Source organism: Petromyzon marinus, chromosome 23, assembly GCF_048934315.1.
Source record: "Petromyzon marinus isolate PM22_M1 ecotype Great Lakes invasive population chromosome 23, UKy_Petmar_22M1.pri1.0, whole genome shotgun sequence".
NCBI classification, from domain to species: domain Eukaryota; kingdom Metazoa; phylum Chordata; class Hyperoartia; order Petromyzontiformes; family Petromyzontidae; genus Petromyzon; species Petromyzon marinus.
In genome coordinates, this window is record NC_133689.1 from 27,997,122 (window position 1) to 28,022,382 (window position 25,261).

At 47.6% G+C, this 25,261-nt stretch overlaps 2 protein-coding genes across 6 annotated transcripts in view; one reads left to right on the top strand and one right to left on the bottom strand.

The window, feature by feature from the left end:
- The window catches only part of HIVEP2 (HIVEP zinc finger 2), a 135,017-nt gene extending 129,907 nt beyond the window's left edge, over positions 1 to 5,110 (top strand). For all 5 annotated transcript variants that reach the window (XM_076069139.1, XM_076069138.1, XM_076069137.1 and 2 more), the window contains one exon: positions 15 to 5,110. In XM_076069139.1, the coding sequence (XP_075925254.1) occupies positions 15 to 599 (585 nt within the window). In that variant the 3' untranslated portion in view covers positions 600 to 5,110. The remainder of the gene's footprint in view (positions 1 to 14) is intronic.
- Positions 5,111 to 16,516: 11,406 nt separating this feature from the next.
- Positions 16,517 to 25,218, bottom strand: LOC142925730 (endothelin-1-like). The gene is made up of 4 exons (XM_076069146.1): positions 22,964 to 25,218; positions 21,918 to 22,110; positions 20,993 to 21,164; positions 16,517 to 19,460 (listed from the first exon to the last, which is right to left on the bottom strand). The coding sequence occupies exons 1-4, from the start codon at positions 23,013 to 23,015 to the stop codon at positions 19,449 to 19,451; spliced, it is 429 nt and encodes a 142-aa protein (XP_075925261.1). The 5' UTR covers positions 23,016 to 25,218; the 3' UTR covers positions 16,517 to 19,448.
- Positions 25,219 to 25,261: the final 43 nt, after the last annotated feature.

The window sequence follows — 25,261 nt, forward strand, 5'->3', positions numbered from 1 at the left end:
TTTTGTGTGAACAGGCACAGCCACAGGACGGCTACGGACACTCCCTGGAGCCGAAGGCCGCTCGTGCCGGCCTACGGACGCAGCCGTCTCTGGCGTCTGCGAGCTGGCACAGGCAAATGTTTAGCCACCTTCCGCTACATTCTCAGCAGCCTGAAAGGACCCCAACTCCAAAGATTCTCGTAGATGGAATGAGGGCCGGCATGGGAGGGCCAGTCTACCCACTGCCTCCTGCCCCAGGGGCTGAAGAAGCAATGGCTTCCCTGTCCACGTCTGCTCGGAGCAACTGGGCCGCCGTGCGTGACGTGGAGTGGCGGCAACAAGCCTTCGCTCTCCTCTCGGACACGCAGCAGCTGCAGCAGCAGCAGCAGCAGCAACAGCAGCAGCACCAGCAGCCGGTTGGGCATAGCAACCGATCAAGCTTCGCATCAACGATGCTACCCCTGTCTGCCATACATTCTGCTTCGAGATCGTCTCCAGGTTTCTCAAGGAGTGCAAGTCCTGCCTCTGCAACTTCTCAGATGTGTGTGGCGCAGCAGCAGCAGCAGCAGCAACGACCACAGGATGGAAACGTGGGCCTTTCCAAAGATCATAACTCATGAGCACTGTGCATGATTCAGCAAGGCCTCATCGCCCACATACCTTATCAGGGCCTGCAGGCTCCGTGAGCTCATCTCTGCAACGGTGACTAGTTTGTGCTTGTGGCCTGCCCACGTTTATGATTTATTATTATTGTTACAACTTGAAGTTGGCACACGGGGTTAATGTCCCCTAGCTGCGTGTCCCTTTCTTCAGCGAACCCTCTACTGCTGATGGACGGTTTGATTTCTCGTAAAATACGTGAACTTGCTCGGCTGGAAAATGCCTAACGTGAATTGTTTTTCTTCTCCTGTTGTCTTGGCTTAAATATGAATATTAATGTACGTCACCAACCGTGCAGCCATAATGAATGTGTGATAGTCCTGTGCCCCCGAAGTACGAGACTCATGTTTATAATCGTGTGGCCACGTTCGTGTTCATGGTTTTACAAAATGTATAAAGGAAAAAAATGCAGTGTTGAGTTGGCGCTAAAGGTTATACAAGAGATCGCATTGAACGGCGATGTGGTGGTGGTGGAGGGATTGAATGTTGTGAGCATGGTGGATGATTTTGCGGTGGTGAGAATTTGGTGAGAATGGTGGCGTGGTGGTGATCGTGGCGGCGTCATCGTGGTGAGAATGTGGTGAGCGTGGTGGATTGTGGTAGTGAGCGTGGCGGTGTCGTTATGGAGAGAATGTGGTGAGCGTGGCGTCGACTCCGACGGAAAGCGATTTCTGTCGTTCCTGCAGTGTCGCTGTCTCCTAATAGCGTGGATTAAAAATGACGTGAATATTTGCCAATGTAAAATAAGAAATCGTTGTAATCATTGCATTGAAACGATATAGATGTGATATTAAATGAAGTTTGATGTAACAAAACAACAACACTTAAGAATCAACATCGCCACACATCACCTTGTTCCGCATGTGTGTCTAATTGTGCGGCAGTGCGTTGGCGGTGTTTGTGGGAGGATTGCCAACGTCCTCTCTCTTCGACAGTCGAATTTGTATCCTATGAGCTGTGACCTCTGATGCAGTTGCAGCGGGAGCTCATCACGCAAGATTCGCGGTGCCGTGCAATAGCAATGTCGCACACAGGCAGCATCGAGTTAGGCCTACGCCGCATATTAATATGAGGGGTGCCGCGATATGGAGATATTACGGCGTCTCTTGCAGTGTAGGGCCCTCGATTGTCATATCTTCCGTTTTGCAGAATATCGTTGCATTATCATAAAAAATAGACGTTTTTTTCTGACCTTATTTCTGAAGTAATACGAAAACAGTTATAATAAATTACGATATCTCATTAAGTAATGTCTGTAAAATATTTTCCCGGAGTAATGGACTGCATGGTGGTTATATGAAGTCATCGTTTTCCTAGTCCCTGAGAATATTTAATGATCTCTTGTATAACCGGCAGCACGTGCGGAGTACGCGTTAGATTGTACAGTGGAAGTCATTAGAAGACGTGTGTATCGGGCTTATATGGAGTGATGTTTATCCGCACCGGAAGTACAAACAAACAATACAGATAAAAATGCAAAATACAATCATAAAGTAACAGGCAACTGATATTGTGATAATCATTGCACCATGCAAACTGATATTATATCGTCTGATATCGTGGCCGCCCTGGTAAATACACAAGGATGGTAGAAAACGATCCTAATCTCAACAAAACATACAAATATGCCACGATGCCGTCACGAACGGGCGATGCTTGAATTGTGTTGTAAATGTCTTACAAATGAGACGAAACGGGGGCCAAACTTCCTACAGGACAAAAGCAGAGACGGAGAGAGAGAGAGAGGGAATCACTCGTTTATGGCAGGGCCGAGATGAGTTTACACAAGGGCTAGCTTCGAAACGTTGTTTAGACTAAATAAAAAAAGTACAGATAACGGATGCTGAAATTTTACTTGGATTGATATTTGCCACGGAATGTTTTTATTTTTATGAACCAAAGTGTGTTGTTCGAGATCGATACTCTCGCAGCTCTGTTGATCCTCCGATTGGTATTTTTTTTACATCGGTGGACATTGGGAGACGTTCAGAAACTCCATAAACCCCAACACCAAATGAGATTTAATATAAAACAATCGCGATGGCAACTTAACCCAGAATAAAATGTAATGTATTCAACACAGGATTAGAGATGTCAATGTTTTTTACTATTCATGTCTGGTGGGAAAACACAATGTTGGTGACACCTTTGAACATTCTCATATCAAGGATTGAAACCGGTTGCCCTGTCGTAGGCCCACAGCCAGTGATTGGGTCACCTGAAGGCAGTATGAAGGCCAGGAGGCAGACGAGAGTGCACGAGCACAGTGCAGTACAGACACTTTGTGCTGCCATGCAAATTAGCGACCGTGCAGCCATCGCAAGAGAACCCGAGAAAAAGAAGCGCAGGCGATGAAGGGCAACCGACAGAGATTTGTATTTTCATCCGTCCCACGTCTTCGTGGCAGTCTGACAGAGGAGAAAACGCACAATCGTGCAAAAGTCCTTCACATGCATATTTTTCCGAGTTGTATTATTTTAGAAGAATGTATGTAAGGACTCAAAAGAGACTGCATCGGTTTACTCGAACAGATGCTAATCTCAAGATGCTCTATTTTACAAAAGCTGTCGAATGGAATTTCAGAGGCCAGAGCCTCGAGTGCTCCCCTTCCCCCCGGGCCCTGCGCGATTGAAGTGAAGTTGATGGGGCTGCTGTCTTCTTTGCCAAGTCAGGGCCTCCTCATGTCTGCTGTAGAGGACCTCGCAGCGCTGGAGACCAGGCCATACTGAACTACCCTATGACTGGTGGCAGGACGCGAGGAAGAGAGTAGCTCCTTCTCGGAGGGTTTGCAGCGCTGCAAAGAGAGAGAGCAACAGGGTAGCAGTGAAATCTTAACTTAAAGCTTTTGTGACTGCAGGGATTCATACTCTGGGTCTTTCGGTAAAGCCACGTAGATAGAAAAATAATTAACAAAAATATCACGACGTTTCGATCGCAACACAAGCAATCGTCATCAGGTGAAAAAATATGTTTCCTGCCTCAGCAGTTCTGCTGTATATTTTCACCTGATGACGATTGCTTGTGTTGCGATCGAAACGTGATATCTTTTATTATTTTTCTATCTACGTGGCTTTACCGAAAGACCCAAAGAGTAGGGTAGCAGTGGTAACACAAGACGATGAGGCTGTTTGGAAATCCACAAAAGCAGTTATGGTCTTTTAAAACGTATTTGGTGCTTTTTGTTTTTGCCGACACATTGGAATTTTAAAAGCTGTTGAATGTGTAAAAGTAACCTTTTTGATGTTTTCAATATTTGCAATATTTGAATAGACGGTAGTGATTCTGTAGATTTAATTGGCTGTGGTGCACGGAGAGCTGAAAGTGCCGTGATGGCCAGGATTTTGAGCGATAGCACTTGTAAGCAGGTACACGATGCGATTATATCATGAACTTGTGGGACGCTTTCAAATAGCTAGGTTATTATTGTTTACACCCACCTATAATGACTCAACCGGAATCAAACCTTCAATTGCGTGCGTGCATTAATATTGCTCTTGTGAAGTGACGTGCACAGTGAGACCTGTGTCCATGTGGGATGTCAAAAGGGCTTCAGGTCATTTGGCAATGAAGGTTTCGTGAAATGGGCATTCTCCTGGCAAGGGGGAAGCGAGTGCCGAGTTTCGGAGGCACAAGCGGAAACGAGTCGCGCGTACCGCCGTGTCTTACGAGTGTGGGACGTGTGGAGAGTGAGCGAGACGGCGGCTGCAAAGTCAGGTTGCTCGGTTCGCAACTGCCACAGAGGCTCCCATCTCGTATGGACGGTCCCAGACAAAAGGGACCCCTTAACTTTCGTGGAGTGTCGCGGCTACGTTGTTGCGTAGCTGGCATTGCACAATGGTTGCGTGTCGGTGTGTGCTGCGGTGTGGCCCATGTGCTTGTGAGCGCACGTGCGGTGGTGACTCCACGTGACTGAAGACGCACGTGACGTGCACGATGGCGGTGATGGTGGTGGTGACACTGCAGACGGGGTGCGAGTGCGTGATGCCGCGAATCTCAAACTCTTATCAACCGTGACCAAGTACATTTTAGGAAGGAATTATGAGATTTGTTTTACGATAAAGGTTCATATTCAACAACGACCCTCGAGTGTTTTAAGTAACTCCTATCGCTCACACGCTGATGGGGAGTGCAGTATGCGACGGTGTATATAGCACTTTGTGGCTAACTGGTGTGCGTGTACAATCTGCGTAGTAACCCTTCATTATAAACTGAAGTATACTTTTTGCCAGAACTGTGGGGAGATGGTGTTAAAGTGGAATCAAAATAAAATATAGATATCTTGGATTCTTTTCTCTACATATCTGTGATATTGCACTGACAAACATATTTTTATAAATGTATATGGCAGGGATGTCCCCTGCTTCTGTGTGCTTAGAATTCGCTATTCTACTATTTGATTGTGTACAGTTTGTTGCTATGAGCACTTTGCTTTTCGCTGTGAAAAAAAATAAAAATGTGTTCCGCTACCAAAGCAATCGGGCAGAGTCGGTTCCTTGAGCGCGTTGCGGCGTCGCAGCGTGGACATTTGACCCAGCGAAGTGCTCTTCCAGGCCTGGGATAAGCACCTCTCAATCGTTGGAAATTGGACGCAGTCTGCTCTCACAAACCAAAGGTGACAGCAACGTTTTTTTTATTGAAAATATGAACTATAAACCATCTACAAGGATAGAACAGCATTGAGATTGCGTCACGGCGAAGGGAGCCGACAAGGAGGTGCGCGACACCGGATTGCGTTGTAAGAAACGCGTGCATCAAAATGAATGGGATATTAACAAGCTCACATTTGCTGAGATGACAGTCATAGTCTCAGAGATAAACGCTTCCATCAGCGCATCAAATGCGATGACACGGATCATAAATTATGGACATTGACAGAGGAGAGGGAGTAAATGCTCAAGAGTGTGCAGAAAAGCGTGGAGACGGTGCTTGAGTGGATTTCCGCTTTTGTGAGAGTTGGGCCACCATATGTATGTATGCATTGACTGCAAGAGACCTGGACGGGACGCGTCGCTCTCGAGAGATGGAGCGAGGTGGATCGTGGTCATCGCAAGACCCAGAGATGGCGTCGGCTTGGGGATGCCTTCAGCAGTGGATGCTGCTGATGTAAGCTCACGGTTCTTGTTGCTGATATAGTTCTGTGAAAATTATGATTCCATATTGTGGAACCTGATACCTTTGGTTATATTTAGATATTAGATTTGATTTATTTTACAGAAAGGGCCGAGTGAGCCGTTAGACTCTTTCATGGGCGTTCCTGCAACATAAAACATTGGCTAAACGTGAGTATTCCGATTTAGAATATGTACGTTCGTGGTTTAAACGATTACACTTCAATCTTGATTTGAAGAGTATGGATTACACTTCAATTTTAGATGAGGTTTTCCCCTTTTTTCTGGCAACAAAACAGGTGTTAAGATGTTTGAAACACCAAACTGAAACCATTGACAAGCAATCATGTCTGCATTAACCACAACCCTTGTGGTAAGAATGCAAACAAAAATATACTCTGATAATATATGCATTGTCTTTGAAACTGATTGGTCCACACCAGAGACAGCTTTCTTTTGAGCCTAGTCTCAAAACGGTGTTAGACCAGAGGACGCCTTTTTGTGAGAGTTGGACCACCATATGGTGGTCCATATGCCTTTTGGCGTCCTCTGGTTTAACACCGTTTTACGTCTAGGCTCAAAAGAAAAACTGTCTCTGGTGTGGACCAATCAGTTTCAAAGACAATGCATATATTATCAGTATGTTTTTGGTTTTCATTCTGACCACAAGTATTGTGGTTAATGCAGACATGATTCCTTGTTAAAGGTTTCAGTTTGGTGTTTTAACATCTTAACGCCTACTCTTTGGTTATTTCGGTAAAGTCACGTTGATAGGAAAATAAATAATAGATCACAACGTTTCGATTGCAACAACAAGCAATCGTCTTCAGGTGAGAGAGAGAAGCATGCCATTGTGACGAGGCATTATATAGATCCAAGAGAAGGGAGGGAGGGAGGGGAGGCCGTAACGGGCGAGAGGGTGGGAGTGAAATTCAAAGAGGGCTTAGGTGAGAGAGAGAGAAAACTGAAAAGGAAGCTTAGATATCAAACTTAACACAATGTAGAAATGTAATGCAACTCAGAGAGTCGGCTAACACAACAGTTAACACTTTACCTGGTTGATCAACGTCCTTCCAAAGATTGCTACATTTAGCATCCATCTTCTCGGTTGAAGTTATTGTCTGAGTTGCGTGGAAATTTTCCCCGTAGAGGCGGTTCAATCTTGATTTGAAGCTTTCGTGGCAGCAGGAATTCATTCTCTTTGGTTCTCGCCTGTTACGGCCTCCCCTCCCTTCCCTCCCCCCTCTCGGATCTATGTAATGCCTCGTCACAACAGCTTCTCTCTCTCACCTGAAGATGATTGCTTGTTGTTGCGATCGAAACGTCGTAATCTATTTATTTTCGTATCTACGTGACTTTACCGAAATAACCAAAGAGTATGAATTCCTGTAGTCACGAAAGCTTAAAATCAATCTTAACATCTGTTTTGTTGCCAGAAAAAAGGGTAAACCCTATTCTCATATTTTGGTACTGGCAAAGGAGGTCCCATGATGATTACGCTTCAACTTCTAATTTGTGTGAATGTGTCGCCATCTCCTGGCTTGCCATGGTACTGCAGTACAGCAAGCGGGTTAATATCCGTCTGTACAGGGATTGAATGTTAACTTTCTCGCACGCGTGGGTTTTCTATTAGTAGTCCGGTTTCCTCTTCATAAACGTACATACACTAATGAATTGAGTTGGTCAAACATCCCAATATACGACCACAGAGCTTTGGCAACTATTGGCGCCGTTTCTGGGTACCGCTCCGCTTTGCGACGTAGTCCCTTTGGCTCTGCGGTCTGTCAACAACTCCGTGGCGTCATGAAGAGTCAATTCACCTTGAACGAGGCTTGATTTGAAAAAAAAAAAGACGAACCGTGAAACTTTTTAATACCGTTATATTTGGTTGTGTGTTTTCCATTTCAATCTGCAAGTGGCATTTCTAATGCCTTGCCTGAAATGAAAAGAAACCCTTCCCAATTTACATTGCACTCTGGAGAGTGGGATGGGGGGGAAAGTGGCCTCCAAGGCACTGGGGTGGCACGCGTACTCGAGAGGGCCAAGCGGAGCGGCACAGTGTGCGCGCGCGTACCCTGCGGAACCGGGGGCCCCATTCAATGCACACCCCCCCCCCCCGCTCTCTCTTGTGCCCGTAGACTTGGGCGGTGGTGAGGGCCTTGGCAGTGGTCTTGACTGGAGTGGGGCCTGCTCTACCCCAACGGTTGAGAAACATTCGTGCTGTTGTGTAGTGAAACACAAATCCTCATGAAGACATTGCCTTCACGTATAAAGGATTCGAGGGGCTATGTGGTAAAATGTATGTGACACCCACGACAGGGAACTGCAGGGATGAGACTCCCGACTCGTGGTTCTGAACGTGGAAATCCAACAGCACCACTGAGTGGACACAGCCCTATAAGTTTCGTGGTTGTGACGAGGAGTGTGATCAGCGGACAGCCACAAGGCCGGCAGTTAATGGCATTTAAGAGAGTTGAAATGAAATTAAGGTAGTGAAGTGAATTGAAGGGCTGATAAAAAAGGGGTGGAAGGGCAGTTAAAGTCCTGTTAAGCTGAGAGAAGCAGAAAGAGTGGCTGGGTTATGAGAGCTCCACGTGAAGCTGTACAATAACAATAATAATAGGAGTGTCACAGTGACAGGTGACACGCTACCGATTGTTCCAAGCGTGGAGCACTATATTTTAAAAATTAAATTGTGTTACCCATTTGGGTTGAAACGTACGCGATCGTGGGAGCCTTTTCTTACCGTTTGTATTCGGGAGTCAAAATTGAGGCGAGATTTCAAGTTGTTGTGCAAGTGGCTGTTGGTGGCTAAGCTGAGCAAGAGGTGGCGCTGTGTCCACATTCTCACCGCAAGTGTCCACTCAACTGTTGCTGTGATTCGTTAACAAAGTACAGCAGCAGCAGACATTACGCCTCCTACACCCTATCTGTTCCTCTACATAAAAATATGTTCAAGTTATTCTTACCACATCCCACCAGCGACGGTATATATGATAATATATAATCAGATAATATGGCTAATTCATATATCTGCTCTACCACATAAAATACATATATATTCAAGTATATTTATACATCCCATAAGCTGCCTGGAATTCTGGAATTGCATCATTGTCAAGCAGCATAGGTTCAACACAAGTAAAACTCTGGATTGGTTTCGACATTCAGTGTCTGGTCAATAAGGCATACAAATCTTAATTTGATACGAGAACAAAACAAATGGAAGATTAAATCTTTATCGAAACTTAAAAAAATTACAGAACGCACTCTGTAATTAACATGATGGTACAGAATAGGCTTCATTCTTTTACATAATCTGAACTCCAAAGAAGAGCCACATATGCAGAGGCAAACCCTGCAGCACGAGGCGTGTCCGTGCTTATGCAGAAGACTGCTGGACAGCCACTCCCTCGTGGCCCTTTCTGCTGTAATCGTTCTGCCATTCAATACCCTGCAATGAAGCAGGTTTATCCCATATACTTACCAGCATTGGTCCAATGGCATTATGGCCTGCGATGCGAGTGCACGATAATTCCAGCTTCCCGGTAAAAATACAACGTTGGGTCAACGTTGGCACGTGGTTTGAATTGTTGGACCAATGTTGGCCCAACGTCGCATGTTTAACTGGGTTACTGGCTTGCAACGTCTCTGTCGCACAAAGTGTCAAACAAGCACAGCGTGTTGATCACCTCAGTCGGGACCCTTGAGCCAGTCAGTGGTGGTAATGAGACAATTACATTCCGGATGTCGGCCTCGTATTAGCACAGCCGCAAGTGGCCTCCTGCAGTGGTCGTCACGATATCGACCTTTGAACGAAACCTGGATGGACAAGAGCACAAGGCGGGGAGAGATGCGTGTTTGTAATTAGACTGCGAGACAAAAGGAGGAAGACGTGGATTGGGGGAGTTTGTGCAAGCTAGAGACACATTGATTGTTATCTGCTATGCAAAAGGGCCATTGCCAACAACATCGCCTTTATTTGCTTTAAAGCAGTTCCTTGCGAATGTGTTGAGGTTTGTTTTAACTCTGCATCACTGCTAGCACAGCAGCAGCCAACAGCATGTGTGTTTATAGAAGAAAGTGCGAGCTTAGCCGGGACGCGTCGCCAGAACGGGCGGTGGCGGGTGGATTGAGACTCACGATGGAGTGGCAGCCAACACAGAGAACGCGTCCAAGATTGACGCCTCTCCACCGCGCTCATGAAATGGCATTCGGCGCAGGAGCGACACCGGATTGCTGCACCAGGATGGCGGCAGCTGGGTGAGGTGTTTATCCAGTGGGTGGGATGATCGTGGCTGAAGCTGATAGCGCATTACATGGCAAGTCAACCCCCGACTGAGGTTTGAACCCGCAGCCCTTCTGATTTGAGGCGAGCGCTCCAACCGCAGCATGCCCTGCCATGCACGAGGGCGCAGGCGCGCGCCCTGCTGCATAATTACTGCCCACGCCACTAATTCACCATTCGCGTCATTTTAAATGTAACAACATTCAATGAGCAATTCGCCTCCTCCATTCATGTTCACCCACAATAAAAAAAAACAATTGTTGTGTTTTACACACCCCGTTGATCATCCGTGTGTATTTAATCGTAAAAAAAATACGTTCAGACCTTTGTTAATCCACTGCTCGATGAAGGACTGCCCACACTGTCAGTCATGGTATAGGTTGTTTGACCATACTTCACATCGCCGGTGTGTGTTGGTGACTGTTTACCGCTATCAGATTTTGCACACACACATACGGGTTTGTGCATGGGTGATGTTAATCTGAATTCCTCCTTTACAAATAATGAATGCTTCTCAATAACCCATGACGGAAGATTCCATAAGACTGCCAAATAGTTGCCGCTTGGCCCGTCGTCATGGCTACTGCGGAATGTGTAAATATTTGTTATTCTGTGAATGCAGACGAATCAAAAACATTCAAACAGATGCTATTAAAATGTCACGATATTTGGTCTTCACATAGGCGTAACCTCAGCTCATGCCATCTTTGACATGAATGTAATTCCTCTATGAGTACTTTAGTCGATGGCATGTGTTGTTATGTTTTATTTTTTATATCCTCAACTATTAAACGATTTTTATTTTACCAGGCAAGGCCAACTGAGCGATGTCGCTCTTTTTCAGAAGCGACCTCGCCACACATGACAGCTCAACTCACTGGCTTTATCACGTGGAAATGTATAGCAACCAAAACTCTAAACGCATGTTTCTAATTGTGGAGGGAAAAACCGGAGGGCCAGGAGAACAATCCATGCGGCCACAGGGAGAGAAACATGCAAACTGCAAATATACAGGCGTCAGGGTTGGTATCGAACCCACGACCTCCTGTATAACTACCAGGAGGTCGATTTACGACAACATTCAGCGTTGTTATTTAATATACCCTCAATTATTTACATGTCCAATAAATAAATAGTTTTCATTAAATTACTTATTTAAGAAATCCTCGAACATAAAAAAGAATCACACATATCAACAAACATCATGCTATTATCCCCCTTTTGATGTTATTAGATGGCGCCAGAGTGGATATGAGAGGGCAACTCCCCTTATCAGGCGCCCCATGTTGCCTGTTATCGACAAAGCACCGTTGGGGCCGAGAATAATTAAATGGGTGGACTGATGCCTTGCGATGATGTGCGCTTGCTTTGCCGTTAAATTGAGCTATGCAGCAACTTCTTCCTATTATCCGAGATTTTGTGTCCCGTGGATAATGAAAGAAAATTTGTTGATAAACCCACGGAGAAGAAGATTCACGAATTTGATCCCCCACACCTCTCTTATGAAACAGAACAAACAACTCAAAAAGGTGAATTTACGTGGAATTTCAATGTCTGGTGTTTGTGAAGTGATATTCACTATTCTTCACCTTGCTATGCACTTGCCTCTGCTTGCTACAGCTTGGTTCAGTATATAAACAGCAGTCTCCACAACTATGCTTAAGATAATTTTGAAGTATGTGTTATAAAATGTTGCTTTGAATTGGGACGCATGTCTGACAGAGAGGGTCCTTACCTTTCAACATCTGGCAGTTCACCAGTATCATTTCGACCAAGCCTGACCTCTGCTGACGAGACATTGAATGTTGAAACCAGCCAAGATATTTATTGTGTTGAATCAATACTGCTGAAATGAAGCACTCCCACAGGGCCGTGTGGCTGATGGGACGTGTACACAAAAATTATAAGGTTGAGGGACAGGAATGTGAAAGAGGGTTGTTGTCTGTTTATTTAATTTGGTTCTTGTGGAGACGAGTCTGCCGCCAGGATTGGCCACGAGAGTTAACGATCGTGAGAGTGCGTGATGGCACCTGTGCGTGACCCGTGCGAAGTTTCCAACTGTTCTCTCTGCGCTCGGGGTCCGTCACCAGCCAAATCTCTGTCCATCGCGTGCGCCAATAAGCCAAACGCATTCCTGTGAAACGTGCCCTCCAGGGGGTCACGTCGATGTCACCACTTCCTTTCAAACCTAATTGTGCTAAATGTGGCGGGCACACCACACCTTGTTCGCCCTCCTCCTCCTCGCTGGCGGGTTCACCACGCCAGGCTCGCTCGCTGTGACGTGGGGGTCTCCGGTGTTGGTGGGGTGCAGCTGGACGCACTGAACGCCTTTCGAGAAACACAAACCCTCAATGAGGGAAGCCTCTTCTGTTACCTGTGTTCTTTGCTTGAAAAGGACCATGGCACATCTCAGGATGAACGCTAATCCGTGGTGAGAGAAATGTACCGAGTCACGAGACTTGAGCCGATAGGAGTTGGCCTCGTAGTGGATGGACATTTCGCCATTCGGTATTTGTGTTCAAGAACACGGTGAGAGCCCATTGCGAATCCGAATCTCGCTTTGACGGGATATCTGAATTCCAAAGACACAATATGAAACGTGTACCAAACCCAGTTACGATTGCCATACATTACCCCGAAAAAAATCTCAAGGTGTACGTGATATCAGATTATTATTTTTAATATGAACACGTTGATAATGTAAACAAGATAACAACTAAAGGCAGTCAGAGGCAATGATCAAAGCATGTGATTCCACCTATCCAGGTGATTCAAGCTTATAATCCACGCAGCGGGAATCGTGAGTGGGACACAGATGTGCGTATCTGTCAGATGTGCATGTGTGTCAACCCTCAATGCGTGCATCGCAAATGAAGGAACATTCTCGCATTCATTCAGTCGGTAGATTCGCATCACAATCTTGCTGTCATTAAGCGAAAAGTCGTGAAAATTTAATTGTTATTTTATTTTATTATTTTATTCTCATTCTACGTGACTTTACCGAAAGAACCAAAGAAGACGACATCAAGTTGGTGGGAATCACCTAATATATCACTCATTAACGGTGGACTTATAGCAATGGGGATAGTGGAATGCAGCGAGTGTTTGGGTGTAGCAGTCACAATGATGGACAGGGCGGCTTGCATTTAAAACAATCATCAGAGTTGGTGTATATTTGAGTCTATTGAGGCTCTGGTTCAATGTGTGCTGTAGTGTCACATCATAGGGTGATCCAGATGTCCTGTGACCACCAATTAATTGACGCTGACATTTTTATTTCAATTTTAAATAAACTTTACTTTAAAAATACTAAGTTTTAGAGAATTCAATGGGGATCACAAGACATCTGGACCACCCTGAATATGTAGTGGTGAGCGAAAGCGTAGTGGTTAGTGCACTACGCTACGAATACGATCGACCTGTGACGATCATCTTAACCTGTCCTGGGCCTCCCCTAGGTCGCCTCAGCCTCGAAATGAGTACCTGGTTCGGTGTGCAAACATCGCCACTAGAGTTACAATGGTGGCCGGACGTGGTGTTGCCGTGCTGGCTTTCGTAGCACTTGCACCCTCAGTCTGTGAAATGCTATACGCCGTGTAACGTGGGCTACAGGCGTGGTACTGGTATTCACCAGCGCCGGCCTTCATAGATGCTTGCTACTCGCTACAAACAGCATTTGCCCCTACAACCTGTTGAGGCTATACGGGTGATCTGTGTCGTTGCTGTTTTGACGTCCGTGGGACGCGTGATTTCACCGCTAAGCACCCCCTCCACTTCCCCCTCCATTCTCTTCTGACCGCAGCATTTCTCTTATTTCCAGGGACACTTGTGGGGGACCAGCTCTGAAGTAGACAGTGACGGACTGGGACTAAAAATCAGCACCAGACATTTGTAAATGCATCGACTCTAATTCGGGCTAAACAGCTAGACGTTGTGTGATCTCTTTGGCCGATTTGGGGCTGGGACCAAAAACAGGAATACGGCTGGTGAGGAAGAATATTTGGGGCTACCGAATGTGGGGACTTAAACGTAAATAATCATCGGCGCATACACATTAGAGGTAATAAACTATTTTTTTTATTCTGATCACATTTGCAATTTCCCCATACAGACCGGCCCACCGGCCCTCGGAATGGTCCGGCCCACCGGGCATTTTCCTTATGGCCAGTCCGGGCCTGACTGTAGGCAAGTTAATTATCCTTGTGAATGTTCAACGTGGCAGTGATGGTGGTCTTCACCTCCCTGCTTACTATAGCCTTGAGCCAGTGGTGGAACATTCCACATTCCTATGGCATTGGCAAGTCTATCCCGTAGGACAGTCACTGCCGACCTACCATAAATTTTGCCCACAAATTTTTACCGATGATTATTGGGAAATTATTTCAAGGGATTCATTATAAAGATGGCCCTGTAAAGGGCATATTTGCAATTCAAACAGTGACACGTGTGCTCGTATCGTGACGCATCCTGATGAGTGACCCCGTGCCTGTCAGGTTTCTGTGGAGCCGTGCAGTGTGGTGAAGTATGGTCGAATAGCCCCCACGGCCCGCACGGCGCAGTAGGGTGGCCCTCATCCAACACTGGCTGTGTTTGTACATCCTGACTGATACCGCTAACATTTTAACTTGGCACACACAGTCTCGCGCCATTCGGAGTGCTGTGTACGGTTCTATTATCACGAGATGTCTATCACTGAAGACCACACAAGCCTCCAGCTTCTCTACCGCAGGCAAGGGGAATGTTGCCGCAGTGTCGTGGGTCCAGGGTCTTGCAATACAGCTTCGCCGGCTCGAACTCCCGACGCGGTAGTTGAAGCAATAGTGCAAATTTCTTAATCCGTCTCCGCCTCTGCCCACCCAGCAGTGGAAATGGGTGCACCACAGTGAGTCACATTGGGAGGTCGCCTGTGGTGGGGTAAAGTCTGGGTGCTAATGATAGTGATGATTGTAATAATGTTGACTTGTAACGTGTTGCCGCACGGTATTTACTCATTGTCGAAGACAGAGAAGGACTCAGAGGCGCAAGGAACCACAGAAAGGCGGGGAGGCAACCAAGTGGTCAGCTCATGCCAACAATTGCCCAAGCTCTGCGTGCTCTTTATATTAAGGTGTTATCGGCCAATTCATTGGTGTTGATATGTGGAAGGAAACCGGAGCACCCGAAAAAATAATTCGTGCAAGGGGCCAACACTCGTACAGATTCAAACAGATGGCGATGAGTGCCCTTGCTGTATACATGGCGAGCCGGGGTATTGCACCTCCTCGACGTCCACGGGAAGGGAGTTTGACAACATCTGTGCGGTGATCCACTCATCCTTGCTGCTGCCTCCACAGTGCTAGACCACAGGCCAAGTGCAGTTGCGTAGCGACCGCCGCCCAGGCACTCACGCCTCCCAAGGCATTTGATCGACATGGAACGGTCAGCCGAAAGAACCTCGAGAGGACTTCTTTAGAGCTCCTAGTGGCGGGGCATCCAGGAGCAGGGGGCGTGAGAAACAAGACTCAATTACCAAACAATATTTTATTTTACCAGGTAAGGCTCACTGAGCTACGTAGCTCTTTTTTCAGAAGTGACATGGCCACAAATGATAGCTCAACGAAGTGGCTATTAATATGGAAATGTATAGCAGCCAAAAACTCAAAACGCGTGATGTTTCTGAATGTGGAAAACCCAAAAGGACCAGCAGAAAAATCTACGCGACCATGGAGAGAACATGCAAATTCCAAATATGCAAACGTCAGAGTCGGGATAGAACTCACAACGTCCTGTATATCAGGCGAGGTATTTAACAGGGCAAGGTGATAAAGCAGGTGTTAAGATGTTTAAACACCAATTAGATACCTTTTGCAAGGAATCAAGTCTGCATTAACCACACGTACTTGCGGTGAACATGCAAACGAACATGCTCTTTTAATGTGCAGTCTTTGAAACTGATAGGCTGAAACCAGCCTTCTTTATGGCCTTGTCTCACCAGTGTTAGACCAGAGGACGCCAAAAGGCGAAACCTACAAAGACAATGCAAGTATCAGAGCACTTATAGCTTGGGTCGAGCAGTTGTTATTTTTCATCATTTTTTATACTGTCAAAAAGTCCCATAGCGAGGTTAACTAGTTAGCAGGGCTGCGACTTATCGTGATTACTGCACGGCGTGCCCAGAGAGGTGGCTGCTGCTGCTGCTGTGAGTGGCAGCGAAACGTCAGCCCCCAGCACCCTCTCCCCACTCTTCGGGGGCGATAATCGGTAATCGTCTAAACACGATTACCGGTTATCCGATGATTTTTTTTAAATCACCCTTGTAGATAAATAACAAGACGACTCAACACATTCGTCAATGACAGTGCCTTTAAAGGAAAACATGTGCCATGAAGAAGGGTCTAAACGTCGCCTCAAATATTTGTTTTCTCCTGCAAGGCCGCCACAACGTTATGAACAGGGAACTCGTTGAGCTGTTTGTTGCTTGTGCACCAGTCAACCCTGCAGCAGCAGCAGGATAGCCGCCTTACACGCGTGGAGCGTGCTGCTCATGTGAAGCAACGCGGCATCAGCACCCGAGAGGCCCTTCACGTGAACCTTCGTGAGTAAACAACTCCTCAACCAGCGCTGCCTCACGGCTTGGGGCGATCACGGCGTGGCATCCGCTCGGATCACAAAGATCGGCCAGGACTGCACCTACGAACGCCAGTTTCACATTCCGCTCGGCTCAAATTCCCACCGTGTTTTGCCAGTCTGGCTGTCACCGAATAAAGATACCCAACACCAGACCATGCAAGACCACATGAAACAAAAGTGATGAGCGTTTGCAGCATTTTATTTGCTTAAATATTTTGCCATTTTCTTGATATCAAACTACTATTGCAGAGGGTTGACCATCACTATCATCACCAGCTGAGATCTATCCACTGCTGGATAAGGTCTCCCTAGAGCCATCACATGTCTCAAGGACTTGCGATGCAACTGATCCGTGTTGCGGGTGCGCACGACTTGATGTCATCGCTTCCATATTCACGATGCACGTCCTCTCGGTCCCTTGGCTTTGACTCCGGAGTATGTCTCAACCACCTTCCGTCGTACCATCTGGCGGTGTGAGTGAGCAAGTCGTAACGAAGCACCCTTCCCTGTTTGATAAACACAGCTGAGGCTCCAACATCTCAGTTAAATCGATTTCTGCCATAATCTTACACTCTTCGGGCTACCGGTTAATGCAATGGTTCTTAACCTTTATTGGTTCTCAATCGTAAAAAAAAGTTGATAAATGCAAGAGGTTTGATGAACCACAGTAGTTGTATTTACGTGCCCGTGCTTAATTTTTTTCAATGATTTACCTTAAAAAAATATCTTCCCATGTCCCGCACCCCCAGAACGGGCATCTCGCATCCCCAGGGGGTGGGTGCACCCCAGGTTAAGAAGCGCCACTGGATTAATGGATACATCGATGAAAGTGCTGTAAAAGAACGCATCTCTATTTTCCACTTGGTCCTGAGAACATTTGCCAGAGAGAAGCGAGACGTGTTGGTGAACGCACCAACAACACGCGTGTGCGTGCGTGCCCCGCCAGAGCACGAGTGCCAAACTCATCCACGCCCCCCCCCCCCGACACGTTGTGGCGCGAGTCGTGTTCACACGCTCACACGCGCAGGTCCCAACAAGTTGTGCACCTGCTCACCTCGATAGGGGCATCGTATCTACAACACAGTCACGTGCCTGCCTCTCCTCCCAAAAACAAGTGGGGAGACGCAGAGACCATGACGCAGGTGGCTACGAGCCCTGCTAGGTCCGACGTGAGCGAGCGTGCAACCCGGCGAGAGCTGGGATACACCGAGACGTCAGGACACGAGATTTTCAACTCGTGCAGCTGCCGTCCAAATGCTCCCGTGACTCGAGACACCTCACGAAGCTTTGTACACAACCCAGAATGTTGTGTACGATTTGGAACGGCCATTATGTTTAACCGTATCAAATGCAGAAACAGGAACACAACACACATTTTTGGCGAGCAATCATCATTGCAATTAAAGTCAAATAAATACAAGAGACCCTTGAATATCGCGGATTTGTCGTTCGCTGTTTCGACCTTTCACGGCAACATTTTTATACCAATGTAGCTATCGCGGGGGTTAGTTTTGGCCTTTCGCAGGTATACTGTGCCCGGCAGTACCGCACCATTGGCTGGTACCGCGCGGTGCGGAGTGGGCGAGGGACCCGAGGCAGTGGAACCTCGCCCCTTTGCCGTGAAAAAATCTCGCGGACAAAGACAAAGATCACCCATATAGCCTTAACAGACTTTTTGGGCAAGTGCTGTTAGTAAGCACCTTTGAAGGCCGGCTGGCCAACACCAAATGTCGCCTAGGTACTCATTTAAGACTGAGTCGACCTAGGGGCGGCCCTTAACCGATTCAGATCAACGAGACTGGTAATGGGCGTGAATGGGAATCGAACTCGGGTCGCCGGGTTCGTAGCGTGCAAACCGTAGCACTACCGCTCCCCACTCGCTAACAAATAGACACACCAGCTTTAGATCATCATTATCATCGGTAAGCATAGTATTTATTCAGTATTTATACTATTTATTGTCTAAGAATGTTTTTTTGTATAGGGTTTTGCACGTTTCTTTCAATTTTTGCCATACAGTATAGTACTTATTTTTATTTTTGGTTGCTGTGTACCTAACCCTATTATTTAGGTAAGCATTTAGTTTTGAATATCGTAACCCCCGTGGATATTCAAGTGTCTCTTGTATCACATTGGACATTAAGACTTTCCAGTAATGTAACTCGGGTGTCACAGCTGTAGGTTGCAATACAGATTCAACACAATGGTTCACACGTCTTCAGCAAGTAACACGCAGAGTCTGATTCATAGGCGGGGTAAACAGCTCTGCTCATGTAAAAGGCTAAACGTTCACCAGCTAGACTACAACCGTTGTTGAGTGTGTGCGGGTGAAGCGTTAAATGTGGATTGTTTATGCATTCGGCGATGGGCATTGCATGAGCCTAAAGCACGGGGAGCTGCATTGAGCTCTGATCTCATTCACCTGCTGGGCCACCACCCTCTGAATTACCACAGCAGTCCCACCGGCAGCGCGGGAACTCTGTGCAGCGACTCGAGATGATCAGGATTGTAGACGGACGTAGCGGGTTTAGATATCGAGAGGGTGCGCGCACCACGCCATCACCCTGGCGACCCAAGTTTCAAGTTCTGGCCACAGCTAACATCAGTGGTGACGAATTAAATCTGGAATTATCCTGGGCTCCAACACCCCCTTCGTCAAAACCCGCACTAACAGGCGCGGTAAACTACGGTCAAATGACCCCCAATGATCAATTCAGCTGCATGGAGGCTGGGTCGGTGGTGGGGCATGGCGCCCCCCCATCCCGGCTTGCGTCTCCTCGTGGTGCTACCCTGATCCGCGTGGCTCAGCTCCAGACCTGGGAACCGGGGAAGGGGTGATACTGCCAGTCACCATCGTGGAACTGGTAGCTTATACAGCGCGTCCTCAAGATAACGATGCAGAATCACAATCACTATCCTAGAATAATCAGATGAGCTATGTAGCTCTTTTTCACAGGTGTCCAGTAGGGGCGGGTCAGAAAGTTACAACAACAAACTATACACAAACTGATAGGAGTGCAAATTATAGTAAAGGTAAGCAAGTCACTAAAAACTACAAATTGCAAAAGTAATCAATTCGTGCCGATTTCTCTACAGCAAAAACAACAAAAACAGTTCCAGACCACACCAAGACAACACACAGTCCCTCAATAAAATTGCACGTATAAATTACCAGAGGGACTTCCAGACACTTTTTAAAAAATCGTAAACAGAAATTTAAACCTCACTGCCCGAGTAAACATCACTCACCCCTTTCTCTGAAGCCAGTTACCCTGTAGGTCTCGGTGTAGCGTACTGCTCTTTCGCATGGCACATGCAGAAGCATAGAGTTGGTCCTGAAATAACGTGGGCGCATTTTTGCCTTGTCCTGCACTTAGCGGGGATTGTTTTGGGGACCCCTAAAAATGCAAAAGAATAGAAACCCACACTCCCAAAGCCGAAAACCTAACAAGCGTGTAAGGCAATGTGAGGGGTTTTGCCACACCGCCCTCTACTGCCCAGCACGTCGCCCAACAGGCTCCACAGTCACCTGCCCTGCACATGGGTCCACGTCCATCCAAGCACTATCTATGCTCAAACCTGTTTAGTCTTCAGAATCGGGAATATTTCGAGTGATTTGCTCACAAACCCTATATTATGATACTTTCCAAACACCCTGCTGCCTGTAGACCGGGGTTGGAAAAATGTTTTCTTATTGAAGGCCCAACATAACTTTCAGATACTTGGTGGGTAACGACAATCACTTTTGTCACTACCAATGGCGCTCTCAGCGACAAAAGTGTCTGAGTAGACTAAATAAAAAAACACGTTGATGGAAATACTGAAAATATTCCCCTCTAGTACCCGATTAGTGCAGCTAAGATGTTCGCAGTGATGGGTCGTTTGAAAAGAAGTTACTGGTCTCCTGCAGTCCGTGAACCATAGATGCCCACCCCTGGTGCACACAGAGTGACGATTTGGTGGTTGGGCCTCTATGCACAAGGTGGTGAATAATTCTGCTCGAGCCAGGACTAACAACCAACGGCTGCCACCTTTCCCACTCAACCAAACCCAGACAGATTTTTTAGTTAGCCTAGGTCTAGAGTCTAGATCAACACTGCAATCTACCATGTTAAAGTTCAAAGTGATACCACCACCAGATGTCGGTAAAAAATAATTTATGCCACCCGAAAAACGCCGATTCCTGAACTGTTCATGTAAAACCTAGACAGGCGTGAACCCAATTACAACCTCTCTTCACAAATTCCCTTCTATGGGTATTTTGGGAAATAATTAGAATTATGCTTGTGTTGCGTGGTGGCTTGATGGTGGGTCCCCCACCCCTGCAGCCCCGGGCTGTTGCAGTTACCTCAAGGCGGTGTGGGGCCCGGGGTGGCCGTGGGGCTGGGATTTGGCAGTAGGAGGTGCAGGCCCTGTCCTTGCGGAGGAGGCACAGGCAGCGGCCTGGACTCTGCGACCCCATGGCAGCCTCTCGCCGTCCGCGAACCCGCGACCCCGTGACCCCGTACGGCACCAATCGCCTGCAGGAGAGAGGAGAGGTTTGCTCACTCTTCAGAGTGCGTGGTTTCAAGATTCAAGTGTATTTTATTGAACCAGGTGAGAACTCAAGAGACCAGGATAGAGTCTCATTTGCAAAGGTGACCTGGGTCACCAAATTGACAAAATCAATAAAAAAGAAAGTGCAATAACAAAACAAACATAAATCAGACCAAAACTAAACCCCGTTACAGAAAGTGGTGCATAAACATAACCAATATTAAATAACATAAATTTCAAACAAATGACATTTAAAAGTCAGTCATAATAAAATTAGCTTAGTGACAAAATGGATTCAAGGCAATTACTTCACGAATGTGTAAACAGACGAGGATACCTGTCAACTACAATCAATGCTCAGGAGGCATGTGGGGCCACTGAGACAGTGATGGTAACAGATCGGGAGTAGCGGGTTGACGCCCTCAGCCTGGCCACCAGTGATCTTACAAACGGCCATCGTGTCGGCTGTGCCTATCCAATTTCTGAGGAATATGCACATGTTCTGCTGTTGCCACCCTTTTGTTAATCCACCGCTGAATGAGGGCCTCACCAAGGAGTAGGTCAGCCAAACCGACCAAAGCGTTCGCAGTGCCCTCCCCGGTAGAGCCGCTCTCCAAGCCCCGTTGTCTCATCGTGTGACTGTCAAACGCATGGTGGAAAACATCACGTAGTCCGTGCGTATGCAGGATATTTATTCCTTGATAAAAAAAATTATCCACCTTAGCGGCGGTGCTCACCGGCGGGGTGCGTGCACCCACACGATGTCCAGGTGGCAGAAGTAGATGCACTCCCGGTCCGCGAGGTTGTGGCATGCGCAGCGCCGGCATCGCCACCGCCGCGACGCCGCCGCCACCGCGCCGCCGGGTATGGCCCCCTCGTCTCCCCATCCCTGTGGCACCGCCACACCTGCCTGGGCCACCACAGGCACCCCTGTGTGCGTGAGAAAGACAAAGATCCCCCGTATAGCCTTAATAGACTGTAAGGGTCAAGTGCTGTTAGCCAGCACCTATTGAGGCCAGGACGGCACACGAGGGGGTTGATATGGCTAGCACCATGCCCAGTCGCTTTTGTCTCCTGAGTGGCAATGTTTACACATCGCACAAGATACTCATTTGATGCTGGGTCTACCTAGGAGAAGTTTAGGACCAATATTTGCCTCTGTAATTGGTCGTGAGCGAGAGCTGAACCCGGATAGCCTGGTATGCAGTGCATGCGCTCACCCCATACCGCCCCTGGGAGTGCATTACACACGCGCCGATAGAGACATGCTGTGAGTGCTGGCAGCAACAAAAGATCGCTGAGAGACTGCAGGCGACGTGCTTGTTTTCCACAGTAGTGCCCTGCAGGCTATAGACAAACTATCACAGTCTTACTTGATATTCAGTCACAGTGCTGTCCCTGCTAAAATTAGTATTTGAAGCTGTGGTGCTCATTTCCTGTTTGCAGCCCGCCCTGAGCCAGTGGTGGACATTCCACATTCCTGGTAAATGTTGAAATTCCATGATATATCCATGGACCAAGCAATGTTGGCTTCCACACAAAATAGTACCTATTTTATCTACCCGCAGAGAGATGATAGGCTGAGTCAACCCCCAACCAGGATTTGAACTCGCAACCTTCCGACTATGAGCCGCTCACTCTACTGCTGATCAAGCCACCTGGCCGGCCCTTGATAGAGACAGTTTGTTATATTTGTTTGTGTTTGCTTCCACAATGGTGAGATTGAAGTTACCTAATTATTGACGGCCGTATGTCAATCGCGTGACAAGGGCAGCTCACTCACCGCGGCCGGGCAGCGTGAAGGGCAGCAGCAGAGTTAGCAGCAGCACGTCCATGCAGACCCCTCTCCTCTCTTCTCCTCCCCCTCTCCTCGTGTCCTCTTCCTCTCTCCTCCAACCTTGGGACTCGCTACAGTGACGAGAAGTCGGCTCCTCTGGATTCGCAGCATCACCGCTCTCCTCGCGTGGAGAGGCTGTGGTGAGTCCTGCGATTGCCGCCTCCTGCCTCCTCGGCTGCCTCAGCCCTGGCGGCCACGATGGAGAAAAAAGTTACGATGGGATACGGGTGGAAGTCGGAAGTGATCAGTGAGATGCGGAGAGAGAGATGCCTGCAACTGGGGTGGTGTATGTGAGAGATGAGTGTAAGGGAAGATGCCGGTGACTGGGGAGAAGACTGTGAGAGGAGACGGCTGTGATTTGGAGACTGGGACGATAACCACGTGCCCCCAGGGAGTCTGAGTGCGTGGGGTGCGTTTGCTGGGGTGATGCTGTGTCGGGTTGCGCGGGGCGGTGGGGACTCGTGTGGCACTCTCACAGGGAGTGCAGCCATGGGCCCTCCTCTCAGACACAGGGAAGTAGAGACAGATAGGGAGGAGCCCAGCGGGGAGATTTGAATTTGGTGGCTCCTCCCGAGCGAACAGACACGCATCGATATCATCGCTGCCACCCACCACCGCGCGGTGGGTAGAGTGGGGCGACATTCCGTTCATCAGGGGAAATGAACCATTCCGCTAGCGCCGAGCCCCCGGGTTCGATGACTGGGCACACGCTCGGAAGAAAGCATTGATGTGGCGTGATGGGCTGGATGACCTAAGTTCGGTCACGTATGGCTGCATCTCGCAATGTTTCGAGTGGTGATTAGAAACTTGGCTCCCCCATCGTCGTGTCACAGCAAGCCGCAGCCAGAACATGTGGAGCATTAGCGACACAAACCGACCGACTCACAGGAACAAAACCAACAGCGAAGAAATGGGCGAGTGTAAGGTGGGTTCCCAAACTCGCATCGCTCTTCCACCTGTCCATATCAGTGAGATGCACTTCTGTTTTGACACCAGGCCACACGACCACCACATCCCTTGCCCTGGCGAGCGTGATTGGTCATGAATTCCACTCGATAATTTACACCACCTTTGTAAATCAAATGCTGGAGGGACTTTCCACGCTGTGCGGGTCGTGAGGATCATGTGACCGTACCTCACCACGCTGCTCAGGTGTACGCAGGGGGCATTGAAGTTCGAATCTACAATGGATGGTGCTGCCCCACTCACTGCTGCTCACAACGTAGCCTCACAGCAGCCGATGACAACCCGTCATACATGATGGTTGCCCATCCAATCACTCAAGCTGGACCCTACTTCGTTTGCGGGGTCTTCACGAGATTGTTATAATTCCAAGTGATTTGCTTATGGGGCAATAACTAAATATATAAATACATATGTATTTAAAAATACTTAAAGTTGAAATAAGAAATTATGGAAAGAAGTCGATTTAAAGACTGTATGAAGTATTACAAAATAACCATAAAAATCATTGCACGAGGTGGCTCTGAGGTCATAGTAATGAGCCAGCACTCGTGAGTACCTGGGTTCCCAACCATCCGTGATTAAGCCAGCTTCTCATCAAGTGTAACGAGTCAGTCACTGCACAAAAATAATCGTATTACATTTTTCAATAATGTGCCTCAATTTTAGCTTTGAGCTTAAGCATCAATATGCAACAACTGCAAAAACCTATCCAGCAGCACCGCTGCGTCCTTCGACACAGCAGCAACCTCAGCGTAGGACCGGGCACGCCCTCTGCTGCACAGAGATAACGCGGCCCCTTTGCAAGGCTTTTTCAGGCGATGCGTCGAATCTCCCGCTTGGCGATTCTTGGACACACGTGGTCGTACGAATCTGAGAGATTTCCGATTGGATTCTCTGTCTCGTGACGTGCCACAACACCAAGAGCCTTCCGGGAATAGAATTGATCCTCATGGCGGTAGCCCCGGGGTACTAAATAATACAAAATGGCCGAGGCAATGAAATATTTTATTTCTGGGACACTCTTTTTTTCATAGGTGTACTTAACTCCGCGACTGGGGTACCAATCAATCCGAAATCAGTGCTACTCCGCGATGTCCAAACGCCAAACATATAAAAAAATCCGTTATCTAAAAATGCAACTTTTAAGAGTGCATCGTGTACAGCTTGTCGAGATGAGTCGATTGTCACATCACCGACCATCAACAGACTAAAAATGCCTGCATCACGGACATCACGCAAGAGCCGGGGTGCTATGGTACCCCGGGGTACCGCCATAAG